At 46.3% G+C, this 26,806-nt stretch overlaps 1 protein-coding gene across 1 annotated transcript in view; it reads left to right on the plus strand.

Moving 5' to 3' along the window:
• WDFY4 (WDFY family member 4) overlaps positions 1-26,806 on the plus strand; it is a 171,294-nt gene that overhangs the window by 39,903 nt on the left and 104,585 nt on the right. The window contains exons 13-22 of the mRNA XM_033148038.1: positions 2,376-2,452; positions 4,496-4,714; positions 9,001-9,185; positions 11,412-11,643; positions 14,064-14,215; positions 18,518-18,629; positions 20,285-20,475; positions 23,684-23,836; positions 24,991-25,064; positions 26,604-26,765. Coding sequence (XP_033003929.1) covers positions 2,376-2,452; positions 4,496-4,714; positions 9,001-9,185; positions 11,412-11,643; positions 14,064-14,215; positions 18,518-18,629; positions 20,285-20,475; positions 23,684-23,836; positions 24,991-25,064; positions 26,604-26,765 — 1,557 coding nt within the window. The remainder of the gene's footprint in view (positions 1-2,375; positions 2,453-4,495; positions 4,715-9,000; positions 9,186-11,411; positions 11,644-14,063; positions 14,216-18,517; positions 18,630-20,284; positions 20,476-23,683; positions 23,837-24,990; positions 25,065-26,603; positions 26,766-26,806) is intronic.

The following is a 26,806-nucleotide window of genomic DNA, read 5'->3' on the forward strand; positions in this document are numbered from 1 at the left end:
TGCAAGAATGGCACACAGTTTCATTGTGGCATTACATTTCACTTTCATACAGTAGTCCTGTCACGTTGCCAGCTTGCAGACAAGTTGCTTATTTATGAGAACAAAACAGGCACGGGCCAAATGCATGAAAATTCCATGGCTAAGGGTTTCTTTATTTTACCCTGTGATGATATATAGCAGGGGTCAGCAACCTTTTTCAGCTGTGGGCTGGTCCACCGTCCCTCAGACCATGTGGTGGGCCGGATTATATTTTGTGGGGGAAACCCAAAAAATTAATTCCTATGCCCCACAAATAACCCAGAGATGCGTTTTAAATAAAAGCACACATTCTACTCATGTAAAAACACCAGGCAGGCCCCACAAATAACCCAGAGATGCATTTTAAATAAAAGGACACATTCTACTCATGTAAAAACACGCTGATTCCCAGACCGTCCACAGGCCGGATTTAGAAGACGATTGGGCCACATCTGGCCCCCGGGCCTTAGCTTGCCTACCCCTGATTTATCAGTATACAAACAGCAGCACAGAAACGGCGCACACAAATCTACTAAACCATTCCACGTATAGAATTCTATATTGGTATTCCAATCAACAAGAAAGCAATGCAAAAAGTCAAACAAAGAAGCCACAAACAGAAAACTCATTCAAGTTGGTACAACAGGACAATTTCAGAACTTAGCATATGAAGTGTAAGTATTGATTCCTGTATTCATTTATCTTTTCATTAATGATATAGAAATTTTTGATTGTCCATATAATGAATGTGTAAATGTTAACTAGGTTTTGTTTATATCACCAGTGAGAGTGTGCAAATGTATCAAATCTTTGTGAAAAGAACATTGTGAAGAAGAAGACTAGATGTTCTAGTTTAGAGATGTAACATGTAAATTGTAAGTATGGATTTTTGTATTTGTCTGTTCAGACATTATTTACAAACTTATTATTATTTACATTATTTACAAACCGTTTGCACTGTATGTTTTAATACTAATAAGGTTTGACTTTTCCCACCAGTGTATGTATGAATATACAGTAAATCCAAAGTTTACTGAAGAAGCCCAATATTGTCCATGGGCGAAACAGGGGACAAACGCCGGCACCCTGTCTAATTATTGTGCGTCATATCGTCAATATTCCGTCTGATTGGACTTACTTTCCTCTATTAACATCTGTACATATCATCTGACTGGATCTATTTTCGTCAATATCTACAGGAGCCTGGCTAAAGACATTTAAAGACTGAAATTGTCCTGTTGTACCAACTTGAATGAGTTTTCTGTTTGTGGCTTCTTTGTTTGACTTTTTGCATTGCTTTCTTGTTGATTGGAATACCAAACATAGAATTCTATACGTGGAATGGTTTAGTAGATTTGTGTGCGCCGTTTCTGTGCTGCTGTTTGTATACTGATTTACCAGGAGTATTGGCAGCATAGGCTTATTTTTTCAGCTACCCCTGATTTATAGCTTTGAAGCTTGTGATGGGAGATGACCATGAGAGTGCCCCTGCCATTGAGATGATTGGGGAAATCCTTTCACACCCAGGGCCTGCGTATATATACTTGAGAACCCAGCCAGTGCGTGTACCCCCTGAACCGAGGTCAGCATCTTTGATCCCAACTTCTGTTGATGTAGGATTAGGCAGCCTTTTGAGTTTGCGTGGAAATCTTCATCCCAAAGAGCAGAAAGGAGGTTAATTTGTAGACACGTGGTGGTGGTGATGCTACCACTATTGGTGATGCATAGCCTCCTTGGTTGCCTATGCTTTGAGGTCCTCCCAAAGATTTTCAGTGAGCAGGTAGCCCAGGAGGTAAGCGTGAAACCCTCGTCCCCATGTTTTCCTCACCTTTTCCCTATTCTAGAGACCATTTTCACGAATGGTCAAATCCATCAGAAAATATAGTTACTGGGCAGTAAGAGATGGAGCCTTGGCCCCATAACTGTGGAACTCCTTCCTGTTGGATATAGGTTTAAATTCCATCTTCATTAACATTATACGAGCCTTAAAATATTTTTGTTTCAGTCTGCTTTTAAAGGAGGAGCTGTGCTGGATATTTAAACCGTTACGGTTTCTTTTCATTTTAATTCATTTTATTTTAACTGCTGTGCTGGCTGTTTAGTATTTATAAGCAGATTGTTTCAATGCGTTGTATAGTTTAAACGTTAACTTGAGTTGCCTTGGGAGGGCTTTGCACTGAAAGGTGGCATATAAAATATTGAAAGTAAAATGAATGAATGAGTAATAATAAGGATTAGGTAGGGGAGAGCCTAGAGCAGGCCCAAAGCTGACTGCGAGAGATATATTCAAGTAGACTTTTGGTTGCTATTGATCTATCGAGATACCAATATTGTCTTGTCTTTCTGTGCTTTCCCAGCTGTCTGTTTCTTCCAGCATTGTCTACTGTTCTGGGCCCCAACGCTGAATCCTCCATCTTGGGAGGAACTGGAAAAGGTAAATCTTTCCAGGTGAACTTAAAGTCTGGTGCAAACTGTGAGAAGGTCTTAAAACTACCGACATGATCTACACCCTCCAACCATTTGAATGTGGGGAGGGAGATGACTGGGGAGGAGCAGGAAGCAAAGGAAAAGCAGCACCTGCTATTGGCTGGCACAGGGACGTGGGTGGCGCTGTGGTCTAAACCACTGAGCCTCTTGGGCTTGCTGATTGGAAGGCCAGCGGTTTGAATCCCCATGACGGAGTGAGCTCCCGTGGCTCTGTCCCAGCTCCTGCCAACCTAGCAGTTCGAAAGCACGCCAGTGCAAGTAGATAAATAGGCACTACTCTGCTCTGGCGGGAAGGTAAACAGCATTTACTCTGCTCTGGTGGGAAGGTAAACAGCGTTTCCGTGCGCTCTGGTTTTCGTCACAGTGTCCCATTGTGCCAGAAGCGGTTTAGTCATGCTGGCCACATGACTTGCAAAGCTGTCTGTGGACAAACGCTGGCTCCCTTGGCCTGAAAGTGGAAATGAGTGTCGCATCCCATAGTTGAATTTGACTGGACATAACCTCTCTTTTTTTTCTTTTTCTTTTTTCCTTTATAGGCTACGCACATCTACTTACCTCAAATTACAGCCCACTAAACTTCCCCCTGGGAAGCAAATCTAGCTTGGTCACAAAACATGAAGAAAGAGAGCTATCAAACTGCACAGTATCATGGTCAATTAATCAGAATTCCATATTATAGCTAACTGAATACATAAACTTGAGATACAGTCAGCTTTGACTGGATTTAACCGCCCGGGGTCCTTTACCTTTGCCTTTTTATTGGCTGGATAGTCCCCTTCAATTGGAAGCACAAGGAGCTGCCTTGTTCAATGGCAGACCATTCAGTTCAGTATTGTTGACCCTGACTAGAAATGGCCCTCCAGGGTTGCAGGCAGGCAGGCATGCTTCCCAGCCCTACCTGAAGATGCCAGGGATTGAACCTGGCACCATGTGCTCTGCCACTGAGCTATAAGCCATTCCCTACACTTTACAGGTGTTTAAGCATAAGGGCCCCTATTTATCAACTTGCACCCTGACCGTAAGGGACCCCTGACCATTAGGTCCAGTTGTGTCCGACTCGGGTTGCGTCACTCATCTTGTTTTACTGACCGAGGGAGCCGGCGTACAGCTTCCGGGTCATGTGGCCAGCATGACAAAGCTGCTTCTGAAAATCACACAGCGATACTGTTTGTTTGGACTTATCTTGCTTGTTGGATATGTCAGCGGCTGCGAAAATATTGGAAGTGAAAGCAAAGCAATAGTTATGATAATAGAACCTCTGGAATTTTGAAGCATGGGAAGCCTTAAGTAAAATTTAAAGTAATAATTTGGACAATCTGGAACCTTTTTTTTGTTTTATAATTGGAGGAATAATTTGGAATGTAACTTGGAATGTTTCAGATCATGTTATTTTATTGGAAACCTTAATAAATATGATTTGTAAAAAAAAAAAAAAGACAAAGCTGCTTCTGGCGAACCAGAGCAGCGCATGGAAATGCTGTTTACCTTCCCACCAGAGGCCACCTATTTATCTACTTGCACTTTGATGTGCTTTCGAACTGCTAGGTGGGCAGGAGCTGGGACCGAGCAACGGGAGCTCACCCCATCGCAGGGATTTGAACCGCCGACCTTCTGATCAGCAAGCCCTAGGCTCTGTGATTTAACCCACAGTGCCACCAGCATCCCATCCTGACCGTACATTAATTCAAATAATTCAGGGGAGGTCGGATAGACATTGAAGCCATCCCACGAAGACAGAGATGGGAAAGCATGCTTGATGGGTTGATATTTTAGTTAGCACTCCTCCCCCAGCCAAGAGAATAAACCTGTTCAATGCCCTCCATTCAGGTTCTCCATCCACTTCTCCTGTGCGAAAAGTGAGTTAAAGCTCCTGGAGGCAGACACGTTTCCTTGTCCCTCGGGGTAACCTTGCACTACCTGCAGCCAGGACAGTCCAAGCACATCGCTATCAGTAGCACTTGACTTGCAACCTTCCTTTCTGGTTCTCTAGGCCCCAGGCCGTTCCCCCCATTGGGTGGCCTGACTTTCTCCTCCTGGTTCCTGGTCAGCAAGATGGGCTCTGTTCACAGTGGCCACCCTCTCCGGTTCCTCACGCTGGTGCGTCACATGGCGAGGACGGAAGAAGAATTCGTCTGCTTTGCCGTGAGCTTTTCTCCCATGGATGGTTGCCTGACCATCTCCACCGAGGAAGTGGCATTCCAGGCCCTAGGTAAGGCCCATGTAGGGTCAGGGTCAGGGCCCATGAGTGGCCTTGGTGAAAATGCAAAAGAAGTAAGCTTGCTAAGATGTGCAAGACTGAATCAGATAAGTGGTGGAGATGCAAAGAGGCGGAGGGAACGTTCTTTCATATGTGGTGGACCTGTAAAAGGGTGAAAGAGTACAGTGGTATCTTGGGCTAAGTACTTAATTTGTTCTGGAGGTCCATTCATAACCTGAAACTGTTCTTAACCTGAAGCACCACTTTAGCTAATGGGGCCTCCCACTGCCGCTGCGACGCCAGAGCACAATTTCTGTTCTTATCCTGAAGCAAAGTTCTTAACCTGAAGCGTTATTTCTGGGTTAGCGGAGTCTGTAACCTGAAGCGTCTGTAACCCGAGGTACCACTGTATTGGGAAATAATCCACAATGAATTGAAGAAAATGTTTAAAAGTACTTTCCCAAAAAACAAAAACACACCACCAGAGTACTTTTTGTTGGGGATAATTCAGACGGAAATTCCCAGGTGTCAAAAATGGTTGTTTATGTATGCCACTGCTGCGGCCTGTGTTTCGTTAGCCCCAAAATGGAAAATGAGCGAGGTTCAAACTAAAGAAGAATGGCAACTTAAGTTGACGGAATATGTGCAGCTTTGCTGCCTTAACATATAGAATAAGAGGACAAGAAGATCATCCATTTAAAGAAGATTGGAAAATGCTTATTGAATATATGGGGGAGAGGAATTTGTGTGCACTTGAAAACATTGGCAGCATTAAGATAAAGTCAACAGTGTAAATAAGTTTTGATGGATATGATAATGGAATACTGAATGGTTTAGTTTATGTAACATATGCAGGGATTTATGTAGTGCAAAATGAACCATGGAAAGAGAAGAAGGGAAGTCATTTTAAGGTTGTTTAAGTGAATGTTCTAAATTGTAAGAGAGCATGAGATGCCTCTTCTGGCAAGGTTGTTGTTCAGTCGTTCAGTCGTGTCCGACTCTTCGTGACCCCATGGACCAGAGCACGCCAGGCACGCCTATCCTTCACTGCCTCTCGCAGTTTGGCCAAACTCATGTTAGTAGCTCAAGAACACTGTGCAACCATCTCATCCTCTATCGTCCCCTTCTCTTTGTGCCCTCCATCTTTCCCAACATCAGGGTCTTTTCTAGGGAGTCTTCTCTTCTCATGAGGTGGCCAAAGTACTGGAGCCTCAACTTCAGGATCTGTCCTTCTAGTGAGCACTCAGGGCCGATTTCCTTGAGAATGGATAGGTTTGGTCTTATTGCAGTCCATGGGACTCTCAAGAGTCTCCTCCAGCACCATAATTCAAAAGCATCAATTCTTCGGCGATCAGCCTTCTGGCAAGGAGAATCTCCCAATTTCCAGATGCATTACTGACCAGAGAGTAGGGTCTCTTTGTGGCCCCCAACTTTCAAGTCCAGGGCTAAAGCCAACATTTTCCTCTTTTTAAAAAGAGAGCCAGTGTGGTGTAGTGGTTAAGAGTGGTAGACTCGTTATCTGGGGAACCGGGTTCGCGTCTCCACTCCTCCACATGCAGCTGCTGGGTGACCTTGGGCCTAGTCCCACTTCTCTGAAGTCTCTCAGCCCCACTCACCTCACAGAGTGTTTGTTGTGGGGGAGGAAGGGAAAGGAGAATGTTAGCCGCTTTGAGACTCCTTCGGGTAGTGAAAAGCGGGATATCAAATCCAAACTCTTCTTTTAAAAACTGCCTTTAGCTCCCCCCCCCACTTTCCCCTGCATTATACGATTAAGCAAGAAAGAACGAGGTCCACCCATGTACAGAATGGTTTGCCACATTGTCTGGAAAAGAAACATTAAGGAATCTGCTTGGCTCCCCTCCTAATTAGTGCTACTTTGAATTCCTGTCAGGGAACTATCCCCGGTGCAGCGCAAGGTGGTGGAAGGGCTCACGGGATGCTACAGAGAGCCTCAGTCCCGCCTGACCAGCAGCACCTCCTGTAGCAGCAAAAGGAGCAGCAACGCTTCTCGCGAGGAGGGGCAGGGTTCTCAGGGGAAAGGGAGTCGAGGCTCTGGGGGTGTAAGAGAGACTCCACACTCCCTTGAGACCCAGGGCGATGCAGGGGGAACGCAATTTGCGTCGCCCCAAAGACGTCGTGGGGTGAAAAGGAGGGGTGGAAGGCGGGGTTTTCGTATACCGAAACTCTTTTGTTGGGGTCAGAACCGGAAGGGACCATTCCCGGATTCTGACGCCGCTTGATACAGACATGCACTTTTTCGCTCTGCACTGTACATAGCTTGCACAATAAACCTTAAAAGGAAAACTCGGAGGTCTGGCTGTTTACTCATGAGCAACTAACCGAGAACCTTACAGCTCCCTTCTAATCTGCTTCTTTGTACATCTGTTAATTTCTGCTGCTTGTTCCCAATTGTGGTATCCACCCCAAGAAAACCTTCCTTCTTGAGGTTCTTTCCTGCAGAAATCTTGGATTTATAATGTCCTGAAACGGGGGTGGTTCTCCACCTGGCACTGTAGGGGACATACAATTTGCTGGCCTTGCCTTCTGCAGGGATAAGAGTCAAACTTTTGCTTGTTCCCTTGCTTGCCGACGTCCTCGTAAGTCCAATTTCTGTGTAAAGCTGAGCCAATGTACAGATTCTGAACTTAACAGTCGCGGTTTCCATCTGAGGGTCTTGCCACATACTTTCACACAAAAAAATAAGCAACGGGTGCTTATTTGTCCAGGGGGAGCCGAGACATTTTTTTCTAGACTTGGAACAGCTCTGTTTTAGGGCTGTCACATTTGCCAACACTCAAACTGCGACGTTTTAACATTGGAAAATTGATCTTCCTCCTCAAGCGGTGTCTTCTGCCATGATTGTGAGTGCTGTGTGGAATGTCATTGCACAAATGTTGCTGGCAGCTGCACCTACCAGGTAGAAAACCTGTTTCTGGAATCGTGTTTAAGTTTGGTAATTCCTTAGTGGGTTCGAAATCCAGAAAACGGGGAATTGTGGCTACATCCTCAACAGAGGCTGAGTACTGTGCTCAGGAAACCCCCCTCCCCAAGGCAGGAAGCGTCCCGGGATCGTTTGGAGTACAGGGACCCTCCTCCGCTGTTCACCAGTTCGTCCTCCCCCTCCCCTTCTGGAAGCGACCATTCCTCCAGTGGGGAGGGGGAGTTAGAGGCAGGAAGGCGGTGCAGGGGCTCTGAAAGGATTGCAGAGCCTGAACGCCAAGGGGATAGCGGGGAACGGGGTCAGGTTCCCACGCTCCGAGGTCGCAGGCAGGAAGGACGTGGAAGGGGGAGGCGGGGGTTCAGAATCCCGCGCCTCTTTTGCTGGACTAAGAACTGGAAGGGTTCATTCCTGGACTCTGCGGAGGGATGAGAAGGACGTTTGAACTTTTGCTCCACTGTTCATGGCTTGCACAATAAAGAACTTAGTTTAGAAGTTCTGTGTTTGGCGTTTTTACTCATGAGCAACCACTGAACGTCCTTACAATTACATACAGATACTCAATGATTTAGATGTACAATGTGATTATCCCGTTCAAATATGGGAGGATAATCAAGCTGTAATCTCTTTGGCGGGGTCTGAACAGTTTAGAGGCAAATCTAAACATATGGAAATTAAGTATCAGAACGTAAGTGAAAATGTTAAGCAGAACCTGATAATTGTGAAAGCAAGCAAAACATTGTGGATGTATTTACAAAAGCCCTTACATTCGAAAAACACGCACAACTGGTTGCGAAGTTGGGGGATTGTGCTGCACAATGTGTAAATACGTTTTGTATATGTTTAAAGCACTGTATTGTTTCTGTTTCTGTTAGAATGAGAGGGGGGTGTTAGGTATCCTTTGTCACGAAACAGGAAAAGGGTCAGATAACTTTAAGGACGTTTTCTATGAGTTCTGGGTGTGGTTTTCCAGGCTAATTGGGCACAGCTGCTGATGTGTATAAAGAGAGAAGTTGCAGTTTGCAACTGCCTGCAGAAGGAGAACACTCACATGCTTTGTGTTTGTTGTTTGTACAGTCGTAATAAAACTCTAGTTTGAGTATTCTACATCAGTCTCGTGGTTCTGTCATCTGCTGCCAGGGAAAATTCGCCTCCAATAGGATACAGTGTTAAGATTCCCAGTCAAGATATATTTCTCCAGGGTTCTCACCCAGAGGAGATGCATTTGCAGTCACCGAGGAATCCTAACATCCGCTGACAATAAATAGGAATCAAGTCCTTTCATGGCCTCTAGTACTTTTGTCGGAATATTAGACGCTTGTGTTTGCTGTGAATGACTTGCTAGCTTCTGCCGTTGCAGACATGATGGAACCTGAATTTGGAGATCTTGGTCGGTCCTCTGCCTTATCTCAAGTCCAGTTCAGATGCGCCAAGCTGCTGGTGACCAGGCGGTGGCACCATTTGGCGGTGACCGTGGCAAAAGAAACGAAACAGACCTGCACCGTTTCAGCCTATGTCAACGGGCAGAGAGTTGGCTCTGCGAAGGTAATCACTTTGGGCTCAGGTGAGATTGGCCCCGGGCTTATCCACGCTGCCTCTCGCCCCGCTGCTTTCTTCCCGGGAAAACTGCTCGATTGTAGCAAAGGGCAATTTAGATCTCTTTCCCCCCCACACACACACAGATTGCCATGTGTTCCATTCAGGGGGGGGCAATCTAGGGGGCTCCCGAGGGGCCGAGGTTGTCCCTCAGACCTGCTTTCTGACTGGCTCCTCCATCCTTTGGCTGGAACTTGCTCTTTGGACATGACCACTGGCTTCCCCCTTGGCTCCTCCTGGCTGCTCACGGCCAGTGTTGGCAGGGTTGTTGTTGTTGTTGTTGTTCAGTCGTTCAGTCGTGTCCGACTCTTCGTGACCCCATGGACCAGAGCACGCCAGGCATGCCTATCATTCACTGCCTCCCGCAGTTTGGCCAAACTCATGTTAGTAGCTTCGAGAATACTGTCCAACCATCTCATCCTTTGTCGTCCCCTTCTCCTTGTGCCCTCCATCTTTCCCAACATCAGGGTCTTTTCCAGGGAGTCTTCTCTTCTCATGAGGTGGCCAAAGTACTGGAGCCTCAACTTCAGGATCTGTCCTTCTAGTGAGCACTCAGGGCCGATTTCCTTGAGAATGGATAGGTTTGATCTTCTTGCAGTCCATGGGACTCTCAAGAGTCTCCTCCAGCACCATAATTCAAAAGCATCAATTCTTCGGCGATCAGCCTTCTTTATGGTCCAGCTCTCACTTCCGTACATTACTACTGGGAAAACCATAGCTTTAACTATACGGGCCTTTGTCGGCAAGGTGATGTCTTTGCTTTTTAAGATGCTGTCTAGGTTTGTCATTGCTTTTCTCCCAAGAAGCAGGCGTCTTCTAATTTCGTGACTGCTGTCACCATCTGCAGTGATCATGGAACCCAAGAAAGTGAAATCTCTCACTGCCTCCATTTCTTCCCCTTCTATTTGCCAGGAGGTGATGGGACCAGTGGCCATGATCTTAGTTTTTTTGATGTTGAGCTTCAGACCATATTTTGCGCTTTCCTCTTTCACCCTCATTAAAAGGTTCTTCAATTCCTCCTCACTTTCTGCCATCAAGGTTGTATCATCAGCATATCTGAGGTTGTTGATATTTTTTCCGGCAATCTTAATTCCGGTTTGGGATTCATCCAGCCCAGCCTTTCGCATGATGAATTCTGCATATAAGTTAAATAAGCAGGGAGACAATATACAGCCTTGTCGTACTCCTATCCCAATTTTGAACCAATCAGTTATTCCATATCCAGTTCTAACTGTAGCTTCTTGTCCCAAATAGAGATTTCTCAGGAGACAGATGAGGTGATCCGGCACTCCCATTTCTTTAAGAACTTTCCATAGTTTGCTGTGGTCGACACAGTCAAATGCTTTTGCGTAGTCAATGAAGCAGAAGTAGATGTTTTTCTGGAACTCTCTAGCTTTCTCCATAATCCAGCGCATGTTTGCAATTTGGTCTCTGGTTCCTCTGCCCCTTCGAAATCCAGCTTGCACTTCTGGGAGTTCTCGGTCCACGTACTGCTTAAGCCTGCCTTGTAGAATTTTAAGCATAACCTTGCTAGAGTGTGAAATGAGTGCAATTGTGCGGTAGTTAGAGCATTCTTTGGCACTGCCCTTCTTTGGGATTGGGATGTAAACTGATCTTCTCCAATCCTCTGGCCACTGCTGAGTTTTCCAAACTTGTTGGCATATTGAGTGTAGCACCTTAACAGCATCATCTTTTAGGATTTTAAATAGTTCAGCTGGAATATCATCACTTCCACTGGCCTTGTTGTTAGCAAGGCTTTCTAAGGCCCATTTGACTTCACTCTCCAGGATGTCTGGCTCAAGGTCAGCAACCACACTACCTGGGGTGCATGAGACCTCTATATCTTTCTGGTATAGTTCCTCTGTGTATTCTTGCCACCTCTTCTTGATGTCTTCTGCTTCTGTTAGGTCCTTTCCACTTTTGTCCTTAATTGTGGTAATCTTTGTACGAAATGTTCCTTTCATATCTCCAATTTTCTTGAACAGATCTCTGGTTTTTCCCATTCTGTTGGCAGGGTGGGCGCTCACAAAACTGAATGTTCCCACAAAAATAAAAAAATAAAATCCTAGAAAATTAGATATTGGAGAGAAGGGTTCTAGCCTAGAGCTGAGGTCCAGGGGGAGGTGACCGAGCTACCCAAACGTAGCATAGCCGTTCCTTTCCCCCCTGTTGCAGATGCAGTACATCCAGCCTCTCCCAGGGAGATTCGTCTCCATGGACCCATCTTCCTTTATCGACGTCTACGGTTATGTGGCTACCCCACGGATTTGGAAACAGAAGAGCTCCCTGACTTGGTGCCAGGGCCCGATGTATTTGTTCGAAGAAGCTCTCTCTGTGGGAACTCTGCAGCTTATTGCCAACCTTGGTCCGAGATACTGTAGCAACTTCCAAGCGGTGGGGTTTAAAGGTAAAAGGTGTCCCCGCAGCCACTTTTCGCCACTGTTTTAAAGGTTTCCGCCAGAAGAGAAAGAGAGCTCCATTTGGCTGAGTGCCTGCCCTCTGTTTAGGCTATCCCTTGCCCTGGGCAGGAAAGTGCCGGGCCTCCACAGGTCAGGAGGCTTAAAAATGCAATTGACTTTTATTCACTGAAAGTAACACAGCAAGGTCTCCCTGAGTCAACTCCTTCAGCTTGGGACTTTCCCCCCTCTAGCCTCTCACTCTGGAGCCCTCCCCAACAGACACGGACTGGACATGGGGCTGAGCACCCCTTCTGGGCCTGCCTGGTCCATTGCTCGGCAACATGTAGGACTCTCCTGGAGCAGGTTGTGAGAGGAAGAGAACCAGCAGGACTGATTCTGTCCTGCTGCCGGATGGTAGGGCCGCCTCCTTCTGTGTCGTGAAATTCTACTCAATATTGAGCCAGAGTGGAACTCCGATGTATAGTTAGCAGAGTAAAAACTTAAACACGTTGCAGGATTCCCAGAAAGTAGACCAGAGGCAATTGTATTTCATTCAGCAGAGCTTTACTGCCACTGAAGGCAAATGAGCATAATGGTCACAAATCCAATACATTCAGGATTGGAATTGTCCATAAGAAATCCACTTGAAGAAGACTTAACATAAACTTAAATGTAAAGGGACTCCTGACCATTAGGTCCAGTCGCAGACGACTCTGGGGTTGCGGCGCTCATCTTGCTTTATTGGCTGAGGGAGCCGGCGTACAGCTTCTGGGTCATGTGGCCAGCATGAATAAGCCGCTTCTGGTGAAACCAGAGCAGCGCACGGAAACGCTGTTTACCTTTCCGCCGGAGCAGTACCTATTTATCTACTTGCACTTTGACGTGCTTTCGAACTGCTAGGTTGGCAGGAGCTGGGACCAAGCAACGGGAGCTCACCCCGTCGCGGGGATTCGAACCTCTGACCTTCTGATCAGCAAGCCCTAGGCTCTGTGGTTTAACCCACAGCGCCACCCGCATCCCGTAACTTAAACTTACAATAACATAATAAGACTAAACCTTAACACTATATACAGTGGTACCTTGGTTCTCAAACGCCTTGGTACTCAAACAACTTGGAACCCAAACACTGCAAATCTGGAAGTAATTGTTTCGGTTTGCGAACTTTTTTCGGAAGCCGAATGTGCTCCATTTTGAGTGTTACACTTCCAATTTGAGTGTTACGCTGAGGTCTGTCTATTTTATTTTGTGCTTTTGTTTTTGCGGCTCTCTTTGTTTTTGTGACTGAACCCAGTTCAGCTACTAATTGAATGATTGTGTGACTACAGTACATTGTTTATTGCTTTCATTTTATGGATCAATGGTCTCGTTAGATAGTAAAATTCATGTTAAATGGCTGTTTTAGGGGTTGTTTTTAATACTACTACTACTACTACTACTACTACTAATAATAATAATAATATTTATTATTTGTACCCCGCCCATCTGGCTGGATTTCCCCAGCCACTTCCAAAAAAAGAAATAAAATCAAATACATTAAAATATCACGCACTAAAAGCTTCCCTAAACAGGGCTGCCTTTAAAAGTCTGGAACAGATTAATCCATTTTGCATTACTTTCTATGGGGAAGCGCGCCTTGGTTTTGGAACGCTTTGGTTTTGGAACGGGCTTCTGGAACGGATTAAGTTTGAGAACCAAGGTACCACTGTACAGAACACCACACCAGAAGGAAGAGAGATAGAAAGAGAAAGTGAAACCCAGGCTCCTTCTGGCCTTACTTCTATAGTCAGCATGACCTTGACAGAAAGTGATAAGACAACAGCTGCACTCAGCTTCTCTGAAGGAATAACCCAAATCTCCAGCACCTCCCAGCTCGCCCCTTCTCCAGCCTCTTCCCCTTTGGCCTACCACCAGGACCCAGGGTCCAAGCCCTCGCCTTGGGGGGAGGGCTCACAGTCGGGCAATTGCAAATTTGCTCGTGTGGTTTTCTGGTTTTCTACAAATCTGGGATCGAAAGAGCTATATTGAATGGAGAAGGATAAGGTGGGATATCCTCTAATAACCAGTGCTGGAGAGAATTGTTCTTTTCTCCGGGGCGGAGCTACCTGCCCTGGCACCCGGAGCGTCCCTAGTTGGTTGCTGCCCATGCGGCGAGTGTGGGGGGCACTTGCTACCCATGCAGCGAGCTACCCTAGCCACCTGCCGCCTGTGCGACGAGCGTTGGCGGGGCGCCGCTAGCCTCCCGCGGCAGCATCGTCCCTAGTGGGCCCGCTGCCCGTGCGACGAGCGTCTGGGGGCGCCGCCTGCGCAGTTAGCAGGGTGCTGCAGCAATGTCACCCACCCTAATGGCTGACACCCGGTGCGCACCGCACCCCCGCTCCTCCTTTCTCACCTAGACGATTGATTTGCCGCCATCTTGTGTTGTCCTTAGGCGCAAGCTCTTGTAGCAGTGTACTGACTGCAGCCTTGGTAGCGCAGGAGAAGATTTCATTTGGAATCAACGCCATGAACTCAACTTATACCACGATCAAAGATATAAGGGACTTCTATGGCGAGGTGGACGGTCGCCTGATCGCTAAGGAGGTTAGTGCCTTTTGGCCTTTTGCTGAGCAGTGAAATGAGAGATTTATTGCTATTGTTATTGTTATTAATTTTACTATTTCACAGAACACAGGAGGCTGTGGGATAACCCAGCACGGAAGAGGTCCTTAAAGAGAGAGCACTGTGGTCAAACATGGCATAACTCTTACCCTAAAAAATGTAGCCAGTTAGCTTGTTTGAAGGTCCAAGTAAATTGATTCTGCTTTGAGCATCTAGCAAATTCAGCCATGGGCCTGTCATTGTTCTAAAAACAAAAACAAAAAACGACTTTTATAGAAATCTTTAGGCCTGAGTGTGAAGCGAAAGTAGGCAGTTCCCCAACTCAGACCTGAAGCAGTTTGACCCCAAGTCATGTATGTATGTATGTTTGTTTGTTTAATTATTATTATTATTGTTGTTGTTGTTTGTTTGTTTGTTTAATAATTATTATTATTCTAATGTATTTTAATATTTGTTGGAAGCCACCCAGAGTGGCTGGGGAGACCCAGCCAGATGGGTGGTGTACAAATAACTTATTATTATTATTATTATTATTATTATTATTATTATTATTATTATTATTTTCTTCAGGGAGAAAGCCAAGAGCCTGGGCACAAAGCAGTTTTCCTCCTTTGGGGTGGGTGGGTGGTTGGGGCTTCTCTTCTAAAATTTAAACTGCTCATTTTTTTGAGCATCTGAATCTACTGTTTTTGTAAACACACAGGGAAGCGGGTAATGAACATGCACTAGAGCAGTGTTTTTCAACCACTGTTCCGCGGCACACTAGTGTGCCGCGAGATGTTGCCTGGTGTGCCGTGGGAAAAACGTCCCGGCCGTTGTTGTTGCCTTCCTTCAGCCAATCAGGGTCAGCCCGCGCGTTTGTACACAGAGCCGAAAAGAGACGCCCGCCTTGCCCCAGCAGCGCCGAGGCTACACTGCACTGCATTGCCCGGCCCTGGACGCGGCAGCCGGGCCAGCCGCCTCAAAAGCGCCTCCCTCCCTCCTTCGCCCTCCCGCCGGCCAATCGTCAGCGCCCTCCGGCCTGCCGGAGTTCCCCGCCTCCTCGGCCGTCGGCGTGGCCCTGAAGGGGTCCTGCACGCCGGGCGCGCCTTGTCGCGAGTGGGGTTCCGAGGCCAATGTAGGCGCGCCGCGCGCATCTTAGAAGCGGGAGGGGGTGGAAAGAGCGGGCCGGAGATGAGGAGGAGGGAGCCGGCGGTGGACGTGGGTGGGGGCTTGGAAATGGCGCGCGAGAGGCGGAGGCCGGGGGGGCGGGGAGAGAGAGAGGATTCAGTACCAAATTGGATGCAAAACCGCATCTATAACCTCTCAAGGGAAATGTTTCCCAAAGTGCAGTCATCTCCAACCTACATAAATTAATTAAGAATTCTTTTGCTGTTTGGAGGAAATAACAAGTCTGGCTCCTTTCAGCTGGGTGAGAGCACTTTGCTAATAAATGATGAATAATTAGGATGTGTAGGTTTCTTTTTGCATTTATTTCGCACTTGCTGGTTCAACCTCTTTGAACTTCCCAAAGCACAAGATCATCACAAAAAAGGGAAACACCACATTGGCTGGGCTCTCAAGTGTGGCATGGCAGTTAATTATATCATGTCAGGATGTCTCAGGAGCTTCTCCACTCATGTCTTTGTCACAAAAAGTCACTCAGGTACAAGACTAGAGTCCCTCAGACCTTACTTGGGGCTGGACTATATTTTGAAAAAAAATATGAACAAATTCCTATGCCCCACAAATAACCCAGAGATGCATTTCAAATAAAAGGACAGGTTCCAATTCTGTAAAAACACGCTGATTCCTGGACCATCCGCGGGCAGCCTTTAGAAGGTGATTGGGCCACATCCGGCCCCCGGGTCTTAGTTTGGGGACCCCTGCTCTTAAGTCCAAGAATTATAAAATACTTTCTCTGTGTTTATTTGATTCCTATTCAAGAGAATTATTTTATATATAGTCAATATAGGCACAGAGTTAATTTTTTTAACATTTTCTAATGGTGGTGTGCCTCGTGATTTTTTTCATGAAACAAGTGTGCCTTTGCCCAAAAAAGGTTGAAAAACACTGCAATAGAGCAGGGATGTCCAACAAGTTGATTGTGATCTACTATTAGATCCCCAAGAGGTTTTGGTAGATCACGGTCGATCTCTGGCTCCCTTTCCTTAGCGTTGCTAAAACTGTCACGCCCCCTCGCCCTGCCCTCCATTGTTGAATGATCTCTGTAAGGGAAGGTGGAGCTTTCTCTGTGCTGCTGTTTTGATCCATAGCTATCTTTCTGTGAGTGACTTTACCCCTTTGTCCCTTGTTTTTAACCCCACCAAAAATGGAACCCCCCCCCCGAAAAGCTTTTGTCAAAACCCCTAAAATAACGGGGCTTTTCTCCTCCCCAAAAAAGCTCATCAACTTTGAGCTGAACTCCTCAAAAACGGGAGTAGATCACTGCCAGTTTTTAATTCTGAAAGTAGATCGCAGTCTCTTGAGAGTTGGCCACCACTGCACTAGAGCATAGTTAGAGAAACATGATGTGCTGGGGTTGGTCTTGATAACCCCCCCCCAGTCCCTTCCAACTCTACAAGTCTACGATTCTAAGCTACATGGACCAATGTACAGTGGTACCTCAACTTACGAATTACTCGACATACGAATTTTTCGACTTATGAATGAAGAAAGTGCCCGCACGCCTATGAATTTTTTGACACCCGAAGGACATCCGTTGGCAGTTTTAGATGGGGTTTACAGAAACTTACAAACTTTAGATGCGGTTTACTCGACTTACGAATTTTTCCGAATTTTTTCGTTTACAATGCATTCCTATGGGGAAATCGCTTTTTTCGACTTACGAATTTTTCGACCTACGAATGTGCATTCGGAATGGATTAAATTCGTAAATTGAGGTACCACTGTACTTGGATCAAACTTTTGTCATTTACTTTGTCAGATTACTGTTTCATCTAGCCTATGCATGTGTGCACATCTATGAGCTACAGCTCCTCTAAAAGTGTAGACTTGAGGTGTGTGTATGGTAAAGGGACCCCTGACAATTAGGTCCAGTCATGGACAACTCTGGGGTTGCGGTGCTCCTCTCGCTTTACCGGCTGAGGGAGCCGGGGTACAGTTTCCGGGTCTTGTGGCCAGCATGACCAAGCTGCTTCTGGCGAACCAGAGCAGCGCACGGAAACGCCATTTACCTTCCCGCCAGAGTGGTACCTATTTATCTACTTGCACTTTGACATGCTTTCGAACTGCTAGGTTGGCAGGAGCAGGGACCAAACAAAGGGAGCTCACCCCATTGCGGCGATTCAAACCGCCGAGCTTCTGATCATATAGAATCATAGAATCATAGAGTTGGAAGAGACCACAAGGGCCATCCAGTCCAACCCCCTGCCAAGCAGGAAACACCATCAAAGCATTCCTGACAGATGGCTGTCAATATATATTCTTGTAATTGCTGTGAGCTGCTAGACTTGCTCCAAAAGGCATCACATTTGAGCTCTGAGGTCACAACCCCCAAGCCTCTGGGTTTGAGCCTCAGGCATCCTGACTACCACATATGAGACAAGACAAGGAGATTGCAATGGCACATTAGGTCCTAACACAGCCTGTGTATCGCAAATCAAACTCTCCCCGCACTCCACATGACTTTGGCGGAAGCGGTGACCTGGGAGGCTGAATAAAGTGTGAAGGTTTTGCAAAGTCATTAGGCACCCCTGAGTGTGCTCTGTTCATGACAGGAAGTCGAGCGCCACAGGAGCCGTAGTCCCACTGAGGCATCCATGCATGCCAGTAACATCAGTGCGGTGTTAAAAGCATTTGCCAACCTCTGCAAAATCCTAGCAAGGCCTTTAAGCCTACTGGCATCTTGGAAGATAGTCGAGAACGTTTAAGCCAGGGGTCAGCAACCTTTCCCAGCCCATGGGCTAGTCCACCGTCCCTCAGAGCATGTGGTGGGCCGGACTATATTTTTTTTTGGGGGGGGGGAGGAATGAACGAATTCCTATGCCACTCAAAAGACCCAGAGATGCATTTTAAATAAAAGCACACCTTCTACTCATGTAAAAACACTCTGATTCCCGGACCATCCGCGGGCCGGATTGAGAAGGCGATTGGGCCGCGTCCGGCCCACGGGCCTTAGGTTGCCTACCCCTGGTTTAAGCTATTTCCTTATAGGACCAGAATGGTCAACGGCTCCGAATTTCTCCATCATATGGTGCTCAAGAGGTGTCCCCCCCCAAAAAAAATTTTTATTCTTGCCGTTTACCTGCCTTGTGTGACACAACAACTTGCTGTATTTTTCAGCTGGAGCTCTCTTCTCGTGACAGCACAACGCCAGTTTTCATGTCTCGAAATACTGCAGGGAAACTTGCGGGCCCCTTAAGAACTGTTGGATCAGTTGCTGTAGGCCTGTGTGGTAAGCAGAAAAGACTGAAAAATATTAAGAAGTATAACCTAACTAACTAACTAACTAAAATTAAGAAGTTTGACCAGAAGCAGTGCACAAAGGAGGACTGTAGGCCCTTTAAACGTTGCCACAAATCACACGAAAGCTGCTTTCATTTGTTGGGTGACTACAGTTGGCGTGATGTTTAAACTGCCCAGTGGGCGGGGGTCTTTCCCACTGAATTGGCACACAAACATTTCTTGGCTGTACCACTTCTGTGGTCAGGACACACAGGGTTGGCCGACGCCCCAGCCACCCCTGGACCAATGAGGACAAGCGACTGGATTTTAATTCTTTAGTGGTGAAGCTCTCGGCTACATCAGCTCCTAATGAGCAAGCGATATGCAATAACACTTCCCGCTAACTAGCTTTCTAGGCAAACTGTGACTGCAGACCAATGCCCCCCCATATCCACCCCCACTCTTTGGGGGCACCTGCCTGTCCCTGACAGCTGAAAGCTGCAAATCCAGGTCACCTCAGAACTGCAAATGCAGATCACTCAAGAAAAATGTTTGGGTTTTTTTTGTAGCTAGACAATGTTTCATAGGCTCTTGCTGCATATGTGATTCCCCAAAGCACTCCTAAGGAGGAAGTTGCCAATACAATAAATGAACATTTTGATAGAGGGGACTGAGCTGTGCTGTCTTAACGCTGTCTTAACTTTTTGCGAAGTTTCTATTTCTCTGAGGTTGAGCTGCAGAAAAAGGAGGGCAAATGACAGCTTGGGCCCCAAAATTGTGTTCTCTCTCTCTCTCTCTCTCTCTCTCTCTCTCTCTCTCTCACACACACACACACACACACACCCCTAGTGGTGGATGTTCTGCTAGGTGTTACTCAGCGTAGACCTATTGAAATGAATTTGGTCATGTTCATTGATTTCAGTAGATCTATTTCGAGTAAAACTTAGTTGAATATTTCCCTTCTTCAATTGTTCTACCTTCGGCTTTTTTTTTTTTTTAAAAAAATGTAAATCAAAAATTAATTTTAATTAATTAATTAAAAAAATTAAATAAGCTTTTCTTGGGTAGCAAAAGCACATACAGTGTCTCTGCTTTCATTCAATAGAGCCATTTTATACAGAGCAGTTACATTTGATGTGAGCAATGTTATGGACAGTATGAGGTTGTGGGAGAAAAGAAGGGATGTTGAACTTTTAATTCTTGTACGTCCAAAGATTTTGTGCTAGTGTCATGTGGGCATATTCTCTTTCTATTCATTTATTAGTTTTTGCTGGCAGTGAGAGAAATTGGGGGGCCCTTTAACTTGTGTCCTTACTGTAACTACATTGCTAGAAGGATAGAGGTAAAAGGTATGCTTTCAAACTGCTAGGTTGGCAGGAGCAGGGACCGAGCAACGGGAGCTCACCCTGTCACAGGGATTCGAACCGCCAACCTTCTGATCGGCAAGCCCTAGGCTCTGTGGTTTAACCCACAGCGCCACTCGCGTCCCTCGAAAGATGCAGAATTGTATGTAATAAAGAAACCTGATTCGGCTGTTGGGCTTTCCAATCTCTTTTCTCTCTCCTTGTTGCTTTCTGTTTTTATTTATTATTATTTTTTCTGAATGGGACTATAGCGAGTTTGCCTCCTCACTTTATCCTCACTTTATTATTGCCTTCCTTACAGGGACCCGGGTTTTCCAGTCCTGCCCAGCAGCTGTCAGTCTGAACTACATAGGAGGCCCTGCTATTATGCTGGGTCTCCTTGCCATGGCTCAAGATGACCACACTGTGTATGCTGCTGTCAAAGTCTTGCACTCTGTTCTCTGCAGCAGTGCAATGAGCGAAAATCTAATGAGACAGATTGGGGGGTACCAGGTGAGATGTTAATTCCTTTTCCACAGCAACAGTGGTCTTCCTTATCCCTCACATGGTGTGTGTCCCCCCAAAGTCTTTTGAAGCCAACTGCCTTGAGATAGATCTCTCCAAACCTCACTCAAAAGATCAACATTCGTAGATTATAATTATATGAATGAATTGATTGAATGAATGCTGTGTTGTAACTGTTTTAAATAAATGGATTTTTTTTTTTGCAGGGGGGATCATTTTTATTTGGTTTTACAAATAACAGAGTCGTTGTTGTTCAGTCGTTCAGTCGTGTCCGACTCTTCGTGACCCCATGGACCAGAGCACGCCAGGCACGCCTATCCTTCACTGCCTCTCGCAGTTTGGCCAAACTCATGTTAGTAGCTTCGAGAACACTGTCCAACCATCTCATCCTCTGTCATCCCCTTCTCCTTGTGCCCTCCATCTTTCCCAACATCAGGGTCTTTTCTAGGGAGTCTTCTCTTCTCATGAGGTGGCCAAAGTACTGGAGCCTCAGCTTCAGGATCTGTCCTTCTAGTGAGCACTCAGGGCCGATTTCCTTGAGAATGGATAGGTTTGATCTTCTTGCAGTCCATGGGACTCTCAAGAGTCTCCTCCAGCACCATAATTCAAAAGCATCAATTCTTCGGCAATCAGCCTTCTTGATGGTCCAGCTCTCACTTCCGTACATTACTACTGGGAAAACCATAGCTTTAACTATACGGACCTTTGTCGGCAAGGTGATGTCTCTGCTTTTTAAGATGCTGTCTAGGTTTGTCATTGCTTTTCTCCCAAGAAGCAGGCGTCTTCTAATTTCGTGACTGCTGTCACCACCTGCAGTGATCATGGAACCCAAGAAAGTGAAATCTCTCACTGCCTCCATTTCTTCCCCTTCTATTTGCCAGGAGGTGATGGGACCAGTGGCCATGATCTTAGTTTTTTTTATGTTGAGCTTCAGACCATATTTTGCGCTTTCCTCTTTCACCCTCATTAAAAGGTTCTTCAATTCCTCCTCACTTTCTGCCTCCTCACTTTCTGCCTCACTTTCTGCCATCCATATGCAGAGATTCCTCTGAACCTTGCGACTTCTCCCCACCCCCTCCATGGGGTCCCATTTTGAACATTTACAGCTGCATATTCTTCCATACTCTTAACTTTTATATCAATCCATATTGTCCATGGTATTTGTTGCACTAAAAGCGAAATCGAAATCCTGCCAGTGTTTCCATCTACTTACAATGGTCTCCTAAATAACTGATAATTCCCCCCATTCTTTTATAAAGTTTTTGTCGTCCTGGTTTCTGATTTTTTCCAGTCAGCTTTGCCATTTCAGCATAGTCCATCGGCTTGGTTTGCCATTCCTCTCTGGTAGGGACTCTTTCTTCTTTCCATTTCTGGGCTAGTAGCATCCGGGCAGCTGTTGTTCCATACATAAAAAGTCTTTTGCGTGGCCAGGCGGAGTCCCCCGAACCCCGGGGCAGCCCCTGAGGGAAATAACGACACGTGACAACGTTCTATGGGATTAAATTGGCCACAACTTTATTAATATTCAGATGTAGGGAGATCTTGGCTCAGGCATTGGGCATTTATCCTTCCCAGCCCCCCAGCCGGGGTTTTGGGTAGTTTTTAGGGTTATCCAGCCTGAGTGGGGAGTGGGCCGCAATGGAGTGGGGGTCACCGCCCCCCCAAATTTTGTAGATGACTAAAGGATTCTGCCCAAGGCCTGCAACCGCCAAAGTTGCGACGAATTGCTACGGGAAAGGCAAAACCTGCCAATGCAGGGAAAGTCCTTTCCTACACTTCAACAGTGACCTTGACATAGCAGCGCCTGCGTGCCTGTGGAAAAAAAGGTGGTTAACCTGCAAAGTAAACGTCAATTGAGGGAGTGGAGGGTGGGGAAGCTCTGAATCCGACGGCCGCTTCCCAGGTATGACTCAAGTTCTATTGTGTGTACTTTATAATCCCTCCTTCTACCTGGCCAATCCCCCCAGCAACACTGGGGCGGCTGCTGGAGTAGGTGGAGTCCGCAGGTATCCAACCTGGGAAGGCGGTGCCAGGCCCAACTGCCAGGAGCTGCTCCGTGATCCAAGGGGGCTACTCACGACCACGCAAAATGCGCACCCCATTTGATGTGGGGAACGTCCATTCTGCTCCTTTGGAATATCAGCACCTACAATTCCTAATAGATTTTCACTGCACTCTTTCTCCAACAGACAGACGAAAGTAGCGTTCTATAATTGCACAATCCAATTCAGTATTGATGATTTTGAATTTTCAGAATTACTTCAGTGGAGGAAGGTACACTTTGGGGGGGGGGGAAGGTTTGTTACTCCACCCACTCACTTCAAAAACCAGGCTGTGCCATTTAGACAGCTTTGTCCCTTCCTGTGAGAGGTGGCTCCTTCTTTTTGGTGATGGGTTTTGAAGAGCTTTTTTCTCTCTTCTGAGTGTTGGCAAAATGGGTTGACACATTTCTGAGTCCATTCAGTGCAAGCGTGGGGAAAGTGAAGCAGTAGTTTATCACAGAAATGGGTGATCTTGAAGACGCACCAACATTTTTAGGTCCGCTCACTTGCATTGGTAGAGGACTTACTAAACTTAAGTCATCCTGGATCAATTCTAATTGGATAAAAAGTTGTAGCCAAATAGGGAGACAGAGAGGCGTCTCAACAACCTCGGGCCTTCGTGATTCAGTGGGATTAAAATAAAAGACATAACTGGAGTGTGCTAAATATCTGTAGGATGAAATAATGTGGAACCAGCTTTTGCTGGTTCATTTAGCAATGTTTGTGGGGAGCAGTGGCTGACCTCTGTCATACTTTGGGGGTTCCTCATTGAATAACCCCTTATTTGTCTAGGAGCAGACAAATTTGTCAACTTCAAGATTTCTGTTTCCCATTTTTCTGTGTCCCATTTCCACATCAATTTGCATTTTTTTTCAAAATAAAGTTCTCACAAAAAATTGTTGACATTTTAGTGCCCCCTGATATACATATTTGTGGATGTAATTTTTCCTAATATATATGTTTTTGCTATCAGTTCTTCCTATTGTACTGCATTTTTATATGCGCTTTCTCCTAATCTAAGCATTTTTGGTCTACATTTGGGCGGGGTTGAGAACAGCATCACAAAATTCATATGTTGTTTCAGGAAGTGCGAATGAGGTAGGTCTGCGTTAAAAATGTGAACCAAAGTGAATTCCTCCTCCATCCATATGCAGCTCCTGGCATACCTGCTGAAAAGAAAGATCCATTTGTTAAACAGCAGAATTCTGCAACTCGTCTTCGCCATTGCAGGCATCGCCGAGATCAGCCTGGAGGCCCCCACTATCAAGAACTTGGAGGCATTCCAGCATATTGTCTGCTGCTTTGAGGTAAAGATGCCAAATCTCTTTCTAGGGACGTCTTAAGCTTATCTGGCGCCGTGGTGCAAGGGTCCCCCCGGCGCCCCCAACCCCACGTTTCCCTCCGGGCGGGCAGCTCCTCCGGCGGGACAGAGGCTCTGGGCGCGGCAGAATGGCATGGCAAAGGTGGATGAGGGCTGCGCTGCCAGAGGGGTTGGAGGGTGGCTCCTCTGACAGGGAGGAGGCTCCAGCCGCGGTGCGGCATGTCGGAGGCGAGCTGATACCAGGAGGTGCCGCTTCCAGCTTCCGCCTCTTCCCTGGTGCCCTCCAGAACGTGGCACCATGGTTCCCTGCGCCACTAGCCTCTATGGCTAAGACGCCCCTGTCTCTTTCATAGTTTTTTTGGGGGGGCCTTCCCCCTCTCTATAGAAAGAAATCTCATTCCCTGTAAGCCTTATTGAGTGAGGTTGCTGACCTGTGTCCAGTTTGCACCATATTGGTCAACATGCAAAGTTTACCGAATGAATGGAACACATGCATAAGTTTCCATCTAGACAACTAGATGTCAGTGAGAAAGGTGCCACCCCAGACCTGACATGCTAGTTTTCTATGCACAGGTGATGATTTTTATGGAGCAACATGCAATTTAGTTTGTCAGCTTTGCCACGCATGCCAAGTCCTAAACATGTGTCAAACAGGCATCTATAGAGGGACAGGACGCGGGTGGCACTGTGGTCTAAACCACTGAGCCTCTTGGGCTTGCCGATCGGAAGGTCAGCAGTTCGGATCCCTGCAACAGAGTGAGCTCCTGTTGCTCTGTCCCAGCTCCTGCCAACGTAGCAGTTCGAAAGCACGCCAGTGCAAGTAGATGAATAGGTAGCAGTGCAGCGGGAAGGTAGACCGCATTTCCGTGCGCTCTGTTTCCGTCACGGTGTCCCTTTGCACCAGAAGCAGTTTAGTCATGCTGGCCACATGACACCTCTTTCTAGCTGTAAAAGGGGCACACTGAGGAAAAAAAAAACTTCCTCTCCTTATGCTTTGGAAGGGATTTTTCATATGCCACAGAAGTTCAAGTAGAAACGCAGAGCTGCACTTAAACACATTGTTAACCTAAGATGGGCTTCTAGGTTCTGCACCTAACACGGCACTGAAAAGTTCTGAGTGCTGTTCCTTTTGGCTTTCAGCTTTGGTGCCGTGCCCCTGAAAATATGGAGATTTCTCTCTTTGAACACCTAACAGAAATCCTACAAACTTCAAGGTATGTGGGCTGGTCAGCATGTTCATGGAGTCTGGAATCAGGAGCTAAACACACGCAACACGTTTTGTGGGATGAAGGTGCGGCCACAACATTTGTTAGAATTCAGCAATCGCAGATGTCCAGTTCTCCACATTTCCTCTGTTCAGTTTTGCTCAGCTGTTCATGGAGCAAAGGGGAAGGTCTGAAATTCTCCTTCTGCTCAGCTTTTAGAACAGGGATTGACAGCATAATCTGCAGTCGACTAACTGACCACTGGTCAACTCCCAGGGGAGCTCATGCTACTTGCTGGGAACCTTGCTAAGAATGCTACGCTAGGTGGAGCTTAGGTCCAAACTGCCCATTAAATGAAATTCAAATAGTTTTTAGTTTGAAAGAAAAGCAGCTGGGTGAAGTCCCAGTATGAAACATGGTCCCTTCTGGTTTCCCACTGGAAATTACTCTCCTGTTGTTGTTTAGTCGTTCAGTCGTGTCTGACTCTTCGTGACCCCATGGACCAGAGCACGCCAGGCACGCCTATCTTTCAATGCCTCCCACAGTTTGGCCAAACTCATGCTAGTCTCTTCGAGAATACTGTCCAACCATCTCACCCTCTGTCATCCCCTTCTCCTTGTGCCCTCCATCTTTCCCAACATCAGGGTCTTTTCCAGTGAGTCTTCTCTTCTCATGAGGTGGCCAAAGTACTGGAGCCTCAACTTCAGGATCTGTCCTTCCAGTGAGCACTCAGGGCTGATTTCTTTAAGGATGGATAAGTTTGATCTTCTTGCAGTCCATGGGACTCTCAAGAGTCTCCTCCAGCACCATAATTCAAAAGCATCAGTTTCTCCCCCAAAAGTGCTGTTTACTGCCAAGGGTACAGTCAAAGGCAAATAGCAGGTGGGGGCGCTGATCTTACTGTGTTCATGAATGGAGATAAAGGATTCATGTGGCTTTTGTTACTTCAGAACATAACTGGAAGCTTAAGAGTGCTTTTTAAAAACACATGTTTACTATAATTTGTAGCTTCACACTTAAACAGACCCCGTGGGATATGTTCTTAAGGGCATATTCAGGAACATTTAACAGATATCGGGTATGCCTTACAACAGCCAAGAAAGCTCAAGTACGCACCTTTCTTTTGTAATTTCGAAACATATTGGAAACCCGTGAATTCTATTTCCTTCTCATTAAAAGGTCTTCCAGGATCCTGATAATGTCTTCTACTGACTTTTCTAAGAAAAGCATTTATTTCCACCGACGTACAGCTCCAGAAATCAATACTTTTGTTTGATTTGAACTCTCTAAGTCAGGGCAAATATCAAAGAAGAGTTATGGGCGTGAGGGGAGGAGGAAGAGAGCAAGAGGTGAAACGATGACAACAATTTATCCCCTGACACAGAAAACTATTTGATTTCTCCGTCAGTCTTTTGATGGGTTGCCAAGGCAACATCAGAAGTCAAAGGTCCGGAAGTAGAGCATTGTATAGGAGAAATGCAGATTTGGTTGTTTTCATCTTCTTCTCCTTCCAGGAAAGGTTGCTAGTGATCCTTTTGTCTGTTACAGAAAAGGAAGCTGGAATGGGAAACTTGCTCATCGGGTGCAGATGGTACCCAGGCTTTTTATTCTCTTCAGTGACCCTGAGATTACACACTCTCGCATCAGCAGGATCTGTACAGTACTGTCCCATATGCTACGCAGCCATTTCAGCATCAAAGATATTGATTGGTATTATCATTCATCTTTCCCAAAGTGTGTGGGGGGGGGGG

This window comes from Lacerta agilis, chromosome 5 (assembly GCF_009819535.1).
Source record: "Lacerta agilis isolate rLacAgi1 chromosome 5, rLacAgi1.pri, whole genome shotgun sequence".
In the NCBI taxonomy this organism is placed as follows: Eukaryota; Metazoa; Chordata; class Lepidosauria; order Squamata; family Lacertidae; genus Lacerta; species Lacerta agilis.